General features: G+C 43.2%; 3 protein-coding genes across 3 annotated transcripts in view; 1 reads left to right on the top strand and 2 right to left on the bottom strand.

Annotated features, from left to right (window-relative positions):
• Window positions 1-382: 382 nt before the first annotated feature.
• AK88_03340 (uncharacterized protein) lies at window positions 383-5503 on the top strand (the record flags this gene model as incomplete). The annotated part of the gene is made up of 7 exons (XM_012480957.1): window positions 383-466; window positions 701-1343; window positions 1544-1560; window positions 1660-1806; window positions 2065-3325; window positions 3619-4208; window positions 4340-5503. The coding sequence occupies 7 exons, from the start codon at window positions 383-385 to the stop codon at window positions 5501-5503; spliced, it is 3906 nt and encodes a 1301-aa protein (XP_012336380.1).
• Window positions 5504-6186: 683 nt separating this feature from the next.
• On the bottom strand, window positions 6187-6630 carry AK88_03339 (uncharacterized protein; the record flags this gene model as incomplete). Its single annotated transcript, XM_012480956.1, has 1 exon — window positions 6187-6630. The coding sequence occupies one exon, from the start codon at window positions 6628-6630 to the stop codon at window positions 6187-6189; it is 444 nt and encodes a 147-aa protein (XP_012336379.1).
• Window positions 6631-7906: 1276 nt separating this feature from the next.
• The window catches only part of AK88_03338 (uncharacterized protein), a gene marked incomplete at both ends in the record, with an annotated part of 7634 nt that continues 5659 nt past the window's right edge, over window positions 7907-9881 (bottom strand). Inside the window, 2 exons of the mRNA XM_012480955.1 lie at window positions 7907-7998; window positions 8876-9475. Coding sequence (XP_012336378.1) covers window positions 7907-7998; window positions 8876-9475 — 692 coding nt within the window. The remainder of the gene's footprint in view (window positions 7999-8875; window positions 9476-9881) is intronic.

Genomic DNA, 9881 nt, shown 5'->3' with positions numbered 1-9881 from the left:
GTTTCTGCTACATTCTACAACGTCGCATACCATATACGAGGCCAAGAATGAGTGACCTTGTAGGATGATCCCGCAGCACGATCCGATGTCGTAGAAAAATTGCATATGACGGGCGCTCACCGTCTTATCGTGTATGCAACAAGGCATGCAGCAGCATTATGTGGGACGGAAACAGAAGATATCGGCAGCGTGCGCACCGTGCCACATGAATGTAGGGATGATATAGCAGGCATATATTCTGTTGGAAGTACTCTGTATAGAAGGGACTTGAATACAGGAAGGGACACGGAGTGAAAGGCACCGAGTAAGGGAGGTTGGACGAGAACACAGATGTAGAAAACGGTATACACAGGTTTTTTATAATAGAAGAACAAAGGACAAGATGGCTAATGGACCATGGATGGAAATATTAAGGCTGTATGCCCATAGAACCGGAGTATTTAGACCTATAAAGGCAAATGAACAGGTATACCAGGGTATAATTAATTAATATGGAAAAATAATACGCAATACATGTATACCACTATATAATAATAATTCCCTTATACATATAATATAGGAATATACATGATAGAACTTTATTCATATTCCATGAAATAAAACATTTATGTAGAATACTAATGCATGAATATTCCGATAAATTATAAAAGTATATGTAAGAAGGGTACATATATTTATATATAACATATGTTCACTGTAGGGGAAACTACGGAGTAGTATACAGAAAAACTTCAAAGAATTCATGGAACATATAATAAGCAAAAGCTGGATTGAACTTTATGGGTCAAACTGCAATAGCTTTGAAAAGGAGTATTTGCAGGAAAACGACAATGACAAAGACGGATCAGGTATGACGATGACTCAGGAAGATAAAGTTGCTTGCAACTCAATGATCGGTGCATTACTCTTTGTGAATGGATGGAATATAAGTACAACGCATAGGCACAGGGCGAAGGGCAGTGAGCAGGAGATAGATGATTTCGTAAGGTGTGCTATAGCAAATATATTTATGTACAGACTTGAGGAATTATTCTGTGATGCCAAAAGGGGTATACAGTACGCGTGGCATGTAATGAAGAGAATGGAATTACCGAACATGGAGAATTTAATTAGGGACGGGAAATGTAACAAGAACATGTCCGGATATGGGACAGGGTGGGATGCATCGGCAAAAAAGAAGGTTAAGAGTTTGTTACAGACCAATGGAGAAATAGTAAAAGGGGTAGAACGGCAAGGAATGGTAAATAAGTGTGAGCAACCAATGCAATCTAAGGTAGAAGAAAAGAAGCAAGCAGACACGGTAACACAAGTGAAGTCGAAGGACGAGACGGAAACTAAAAGTGGTAAGTACAACACATATTCGTGATGCACAAATATTCTTCAGTGACGTTGGTCTGTGGCAACACCTGAGTAAACACAACGGCGTCCATAAAAAAAAGAAAGCGGCAACAGAAAGGACGATCATTGGGATGGTTTATGAGAACAACGGCATATGCCCTCTCCTCCCGTCGACTTGTCCCATTCCACCCCTACCCCCACGAAGAAAGAATGAGGGACAGAGTAAACAGCAGTAAAGAAGAAGAGACCCCGTCTAATCTGCGTCGTATCCGAATTTACATAGTGTAGAGCATTAATAATCGTAACGTTCCCTCTATGCAGTTTTCATTTAATTCATCTTCTATAGAGGCACCGGAAGTAAAAGCAACAGGGGGTGTAGGCATGTGGCAGTATTTAATATTATTATGGGATGATTATATTGAGACAAGGAATATAGGGGTCCAGAAGGAGGATATAGTGCACTTTGGGGTAAGTTCATGTATATGAGGAAATGGGAGACATGGCTGAGTGGTATTGTGCGAAAACATTATAATGGAAGTCGAGAGTGCGCTGTGGAGGTATGTGATTTCATATTATCAACTACTATAATTTCTTTACGCGGAGGTTAGGGATAGTTATGTATACATGGGGGCAGGGGTGTAATTATGTACAGAATTATAAGAACAAAAAGAGTAGAAAAAAGAATATACTTCATATAGGAATCTGTAATAAATGTTAAACCCATAGGAACATTTCTGGAGAAATGTGCAAACAGTATGGACACAATTTAAAGAATATATGGAACAGGAGGAAAGTAAGGGTACAATGAGAACATCATGTGAAGCATTAATAGACCCGGAGACTAGTGGAAGCGGAAGTCAGAGGGACACAGATATATGCGAGCTAACACTTATAGCATTACATTTCAAACATAATATTCATTCAGCGGTAGCCGCTGCGACCGGAGAGAATGTGGACAGTGGGCGAAGTAGGATGGATCCGGTGGAAGCGTATATGAGATGTATCCTAGTAAATATATTTATGAAAAAAATAATAGGCAAAAGGTGCTTGGAGATGGATGGTGGACAGCAAGCATTTAATTTAGCGCATGGGATATTGCACAATTTAGGAGGAACCAAGGTAGGTAATATTTCATGTGAAGAGAAGGATGCAGGGGAGGGGGGTCAGAGGGGGGTGAAAGCAGAAGATAGAGATTTCTGGGGAATAATGACAAGATGGTTTGAGAGGAATAAGGAAAAAATAAGGGACGGAGATGTAGGAATATTAGGAAGCAGTTGCAAGGTGGAAAAGAAAGAAACAGCAAAAGGAAGGGAAGGGAAAAAACAAGAGAAGGTACTGAAGGAAGAAATAAAGGAAGAAATAAAGAATGTGAAGAAGGAGATAGAACAGGAGGTATCGAAAATATTGGAAGGCATAGGAAAATGTAGTGGCAACGATAGCGATTGTATAAAGAAGTTATTGGAGAAAGAAAAGGAGGAAGAAAAGAAGAAGAATGAACCCTCTGCAGAACCTCCGGAAGTAGAAAAGGCAAGTAAGGGATCACAGCACGTACAAACAACATCCTCATCCGGAGTACCGGAAGCACCAACTGCAGACCCAGGACCTGTACTCGCGGGACCGGCGCCGCCATCAGGAGGAAGATCAGAGGAAGTTGTGGAAACACCACCGCCAGCACCGCCGCCGGAACAGCCGCGTCCAGTACCACCCGTATCGGTAGCGCCGGAAGCAACAGGAGCATCCTCAGGTAAGGGCAGTACGCGCAACACGGACACAACACCTGTCCCTGCACCTAAGGATGTACCATCTACAGGTAAGGGTCCTTCTCGAGGTAGAGCAGAGACTGATTATGGGGAAAGCACAAAGAGTATATACAACCCAGACAACGCTGTTGCAGGTACTACTGTGACGGCTGTATCTACATATGACCCTTATCCACCGGACCTCAAGGAAATTCTTGAAAAAATATCCGTACAACCAGGATCTGGTGGTAAGATGATTCTACGGTGGGGAACATCGAGAGGACACAACAGGTGTAGAATTGTCAAACCGAGCACCAACCATGTGTACCAGGTTACACATAGAAAGGACACCTTGAAAAGAAAAAAGAAGACAACAGGGCAACAATACAAAGAAAAACATTAGGAGGAATATATATATATCGGTGCAAACAGCAACAGACGCTGCATCGTGTAGCCGACCGACCATGGTCATGACCATCCATCCGAAAAATAAGTTCAGTTTCATCATACTTTCGCCTCTCTTTTTTAATCGAATGTGTAGGTCAGGATGATTCTAAGGATAAGAAGGATGACAGTACACAGGGGCAGGCTCCAGTAGAAGAACTTGCAGAATCGGCGGGAGCAGGAACACGGGACTCGGTACCATCCACAGAACAGGTACCATCTCAGGTGTCTCACCCTTCGGGAGAACCAGTTACCTCCACTGATCCTGATAAGGACGTTCAGAAGGGTTCAACCGGTACAAACTCAGAAACATCATCAGAGAATACACCCACGGCACCTTCAGCATGGGGTGACTTTGATCTTGGTGCCGCCAGCGATGCCTTTGAGAACTTTGAGACGGGGGGTAATATCCAAAGTACTACACCCAGTGGTAAGGTTTTCGGGATATCACCGGAAGCAGTGCCCGGAGTGAATGTTCCTGGGTTAGAGAGCCCCGTAGGATCCTATGCACCACCTACTGTGACAGTCCTAAAAACTGAACGAAAAATTGAACTTCAGCAGAAACCCAAGGGGAATAGTGGTCCCGATGCACCCGACCTAACCAACGCTGTCCTTACCGCCATTACCCCGATCCTGTTTTTTCTCACTTCCGTCATCGTCGCCCTCCTTGGTTATTCCCTATGGAAGGTAAGTATATACGCGACACCGTATATGAAAATCCGTCATATGTACCATTAGCAATGTGTTGCTAAGAATCTCCTAAGATCATTCAAACACAATTGCACTCCTACATCGTCATTCTTCTTTTTTTTTTGTAGTACTTTGCTTACCTCGCCAAACACCGACGCACATATCGAACCGTTCGTGACGTGCCGTCACCGCCACTCGACGAAGAAATATTGGAGCATCTACAACGCGGCGAACTCCCACCAACCGATTTCGGGTACACGATGGTTAGGGATAGGCAACCTGCGTCAACACCCGCCCGACGACGACGTCATCCGCGCGTGCATAAACGCACGATCATCGAGCTACATCTAGAAGTGCTCAACGAATGTGAAGCGGCCGAATGGGAAAACGTCAAAGACGACTATTTGCAGATTGTTGTGGAGGAGTTTGCACAGCAGTTGATGCAGAACGAGGACACAAATAACAATATCTTGGGTGTTTCTACCTCACACGCCGCTTTAGCAACCCACGATTCGACAACCCGCGCTCCACCCACTGACTTCGACGGCACAGATCCATGTCCACTGAACGACCCCGATGCATGGAATTGTATGGAAACCATACAGTTAGCAACCGACCCTTGTCCACATAACGAAGATGACCCCGATCCATGCAGTTGTATGGAAACTATACAGTTAGAACAAGAAGAGAGTCCTTCTGCCCCTCCATCCTCTTCCGACCCCTGGAATGAATGCCCGACCCCCGACCACACTAATTGGATTAACTGGATTGACCGCAACAAACACATTTTGCGGGAGTGCACGACGCAGCCCTGGTTTCTGCAATTAAAAGCGGAATGGAAACAATACCTGCGTGAGCACATGGCGGAAAACGCCGACCACGGAGTATCCGCGCACCGTGAGTTCGGTGAATCGACAATCCTGCAGATGCAGAAACTGCACTTGTGGAAAGAATGGGTTGCCCAACAACATCGGCAAATGCGTATGTATGGCCAGCAGGAGTGGTTTCAACATTTGTTGAATAATGTAGAGGAGGTGACAGTACCGCAACACGGCGAAATACCTGGAGTGGAAAAAGGCATAGAAGTGGAGAAAATAATGGCCGCAGCAGATATGCTAAGAGTGAGAGATGCACCACGCTCGCAACCACCCCATGAGCAATCCTACCAGAAGAAACAACTCATAGCCAAATTGTGGATACTCACCCTAGGTTTGATCATAGAAGAGTGTGAAATGGAGCAGAATATGAAGGAGACGGAGTTATATGTGGATAAATTGTTGCAAAACATTTGAGCAGATGGAGGAAGCAGAGGCCGAGAGCCTGCCCTATCCTCGTTCAGGGGGGCTGTCACTGTGGATGATGCTGTAGGGGACCCTGCATACCTATATCTGCTTATGCTATATTCTACATAATGTATGTTGTTACTATCATGTAAATAACAACAGTACCAAAAAGCAGCATATTAATGTAGCGCCAGTGTTTTTGAGGTGCGCAAAAAAGAGGAGAACGGAAGAGCTTCCCACATAATATAAAAAAACACCCGTTATATTATTTATCCATAGTAATCATAATATAGTGTTTGTTACATATAGGATATAAAATAATTCTTCTCTCTCTCTCTCTCTCTCTCTCTATATATATATATATATATATATATATATGTAGAATGTAGAATGTAGAATATAGAACGACTTCTTTTTTTTTTTTTTTTTTCAAATGTGTATCCTAGCCATAATAACAGTAAACAACCGATAATGTGCACAAACAGTACAAGACACATGAAATAACCATACATATATTTTCGAAAAAGTGTACAAACAACATTATAATGTAGAACACGGAACTATAGGATACATGTTATAAAGGAAAAATAAGCCACATCCTAGAGGCGAACATACAACATCATGAAAAAGGTCAAAATAATAGGTATGCAAAAAATATATTATTGTTTACTATGCAGTAAAACACGGAATAATTACGTCTTCTTCGATTCTTTATTGACTCCTGCTTCGTTTTTTTCCGTTTCTGTGGCAACTTCCTTCTTCTTCTTCCAAATTTTATCCAATAAACATTTCCCTGTCTTCGAGCAGCAGAATCCCAGTAGCACGCACAAATATATAAGTGGAATCAGTATGGGAGTCCAATACGTGCCCGTGAGCCCCATCAAAAGGTATTGCATTGGTCCGGAGCTCACATAAGACATGCTCGGTCCTATAAGGGACATGAAGAATGAATACAGGACAGTGGAGACTACTATAAGTATTGACCATGCCTTTCTCCCCATTTTACAACGTGTCAACTTCTTCAAACCTCTTCTACAATTATTCCCTGCAGTTATATCCTGCGGTGACTTCTTTGTGCGCTGCGGCTTGTTTATTTTGTTCCTGGACTGTAATTTTCTCCGCATGTCATCGAACATCGTGCCCTTCTGGCGACCTGTCGCACGATCGTCGTAAAAATTACGTGTGCCTCGTGTCCACACATCCGTATCTCCAGTTAATAATACGGTGGTCGCTCCAACTGTACTTGCAACTGTAGTGTCATATTGGGTTGTTCCATTATCCGAGGATATGCCTAGTGTACTTTCCTAACACAAATGCAAAACAGGGGGCATATATGCTAATGTTATGGTGTATGTATACATGGATGTAGAGCGTGAAAAAAAATGGAAGTTAGGTTTATAGTTGTTATGAAGGCATTAAGATGTTATCGCAATAAAGGGGGTAACTCCCCAAAATATAATGGTTCTTATCATACAGCGTCAGCAATTTGCCCAAAACACAGGGCACAAATAAATATAGAAAATTTCACAAGCAACATCATTCTGTTTTTTTGTTTTCCCTTTAGAAAATGGTAGAAGTGTCGATATATTGTTCATATGTATGAATTATAGAATTGCTTTCTCTTCTTCCACATCTATGTGTATAGATTCTGCGAGTAACACTTCTTTTCATTGGCGAATGGTGAATATGTATAAAATCGATTATGTACTCAACATACTATACGAACCTAAGTACATCAATATGAATTAAGTTAAGAGCCCATATGCACCATAATATAAATAAAGAATAAGAGAAAGTGCATAAGAACCCCGGATAACCCATTCTTGGTACATGTTATATGATACAACATTACTTAAAGGGGTCAACATTGTTCACAAATCTCACACAGCCTCATCAGCTATGTCGCCGTTGTAACGGTGTAATGGGGTCAAATTGTATACTTCCAGTGATGGAATTCTACACGTGAAATAGCATTTTATTTTTTTGAACTAGATACAACGGTGACGACAATAAACATAAGAGAATCAATTATATCCCGTTTTACATAGAACGGCGAACAAATTTTTTTTTGTATGCGTGTATGGCCGTGGGCTCACAGGTACACTGTATCAGTGTTTTAGGGGGGGTTGTTATTGTCACGCATTCGCATAATTATACATGTCGCGTGGCCGTTTATTATTTATGGGGGTCGTCATTTATATCGTTCTCAGATTTTAATACGTAGTGATAAATAATATATGCAGAAATATAGTGTCACAACCTTCTTATGAGTGCATACCCGTATCTGTATCTTCTTTTTGACAAAGTGTGAATGGATGTAATTAAGCGTGTAAGGAGGATATATAAATAAAGGGTACATGTAGGTTGAAATTGTATTTTGGGCTTTAGGGCTCAAAATTTAGGATTTAGGGCTTACGGTTCCATGATTGCGAGGTTCAGGATTGTAAGGTTTGATGATTGTAACATTTCCGCATGGTAAGGTTCAGAATTTAGCGTTTTAAATGCTTTACGAGGTTTAGGATTTATGGTTCCAGGATTGTATGTTTTCCGGGATTGTAAGGTTCCGAAATCCGGATTTATGATTCAGTGTTCAAGGGTCAAGTTTCAACGGTTTATGATTTTAAAAGGTTTAAGCGATTTAACCGGTTTAGGGCTTAAGATGTCAAGGTTGCGAGAATTCAGCATTGAAAAGTTTTAGGATTGCGACGTTCCCGGATTTTAAAGTTTCAGGATTATGGGGTTGCGGAATTCCTATCAAAGGTTCGTGGTTTGAGGTTTGAGATTTCCGAAGTACCAGAGTTTGGAGGCTTCCGGTTGTAGGAATTTTTTTTATTCTTTTTTGTTTTAGAAAAATATTAAACCATCGTAATTACAAGAATATATGCATATTATGCTAATATTACATATAAATCTTTTGTGTACGCGCGTATCTAATAATGTATCCCACAAGGCCAACCTTATGTCCCTCGAAAATACATGTAGAGGCATGTAGGGACTTACGTCGCTAGTGTTTTTTTTTTTTCTTCTTTTTAAAGTTGCTATCGTGTTTTTGTTTGTGTGGAGGGAGTAACTTCCAAATAGTGTAAAGTTAGTTACGGCCCCTATGGGAACATACAAATAAGGAATGTGGAAGGCGAATGGCAACGGTTGTTGTTCCACTTTCCACTCAGTTATATTTGTGCGGGCTTGTGCGTGCTTGTGTGAGGTTGTGTGTGAGTGCGTTTACCTTCCAACGGGAATAAGCCAGAAGGGCGACGATAACGGAAGCGACGAACAACAGGACGGGAGTAGTGGCGGTAAGGACGTCGGCGGTTAGGTCGGGTGCATCAGGGTCGGGGGAACTAGGTAAGCCCTGTGGCGTATGCGGAACCTGTGGGGTACCTGGTCCATGGGATCCCCCAGGATTACCTGTTGCGGCTGCACCAGGTGTATTTAGGTCAAGATCAGGTGAATCCTGAGGGGGCTTATTTTTCTTGTCCGCACCATCTGGGGTGGATGGAGCAGGGGAACCTGAAGCAGTACCCGATACAGGGTTAGGAGGTGCACCTCCAGCAGAGGACACACCGCCTGTAGGAGTGCTGCTATTATCATTACTGGGAGTGGAAGCACCGTTCACAATATTACATGTTGTATCAGTAATCCCGGGTAAACAGGTTACAGTAGTACTGATACCACCATCACTGGTACCTGTGCCACCGGATGGATCCTGCTGTCCGATGGAAGTCACTTTTTCTGAGTCCGTTTGTGTAATACTCTTCCCCCCTTTGTCCTCGTTAGGTTGCACATGTCCATTCTGAGCATCTGGGTTAGCTTTACCATCAGGTGGTTCACGCCCCGTTGTCTTGGTACCTACGTCAGGGGCATCCGGGGACCCCGGTGTACTGGGGCTACTGGGTTCACTGCGCTGCACGGGATCTGGGCCTGTTGGAGGTGTGTTCTCCACAGTAGTCTTCTCATCCGCTTTTGATACATTCTCCTTACCTAAAGAGTTAAAACAGGAAGAGAAGTGAAAATGATGCAAGTAACATTTTGTGAGTTGGTGGACGACGCGCGGTTACATGGTTGGTCACACGATCAGGCAAACCGTCGGCCACATGGTGCCACGGAGACGGCACGGCATGGCACGGGGAGACGGCGTGGTAGGAGACGAACGGGGGCAGAAGGGGCACTTGCCACCCGGGAAAAGACTCTCTCTCTCCCACAACACACACACAACACTGTGTGTGTGTGTCTGTCTGTCGACGTCTACATCCCGCGGCCGCTCTCCCCGGTCGCCCCGTCGCTCATTGCCCCGCCATTTTCATTCGACGTTTGGTTTCTCTCGCTGCGTGGTTTCTCTCGCTCCGTGTTGTCTCTCCCTGTCTCTCCGGAAATTGTTGTTTCGTTT

The sequence above is a fragment of the Plasmodium fragile genome, assembly GCF_000956335.1.
Source record: "Plasmodium fragile strain nilgiri unplaced genomic scaffold supercont1.37, whole genome shotgun sequence".
In the NCBI taxonomy this organism is placed as follows: domain Eukaryota; phylum Apicomplexa; class Aconoidasida; order Haemosporida; family Plasmodiidae; genus Plasmodium; species Plasmodium fragile.
Note: the sequence above shows the minus strand (reverse complement) of the source record. Positions and strands in the feature narration are given on the sequence as shown.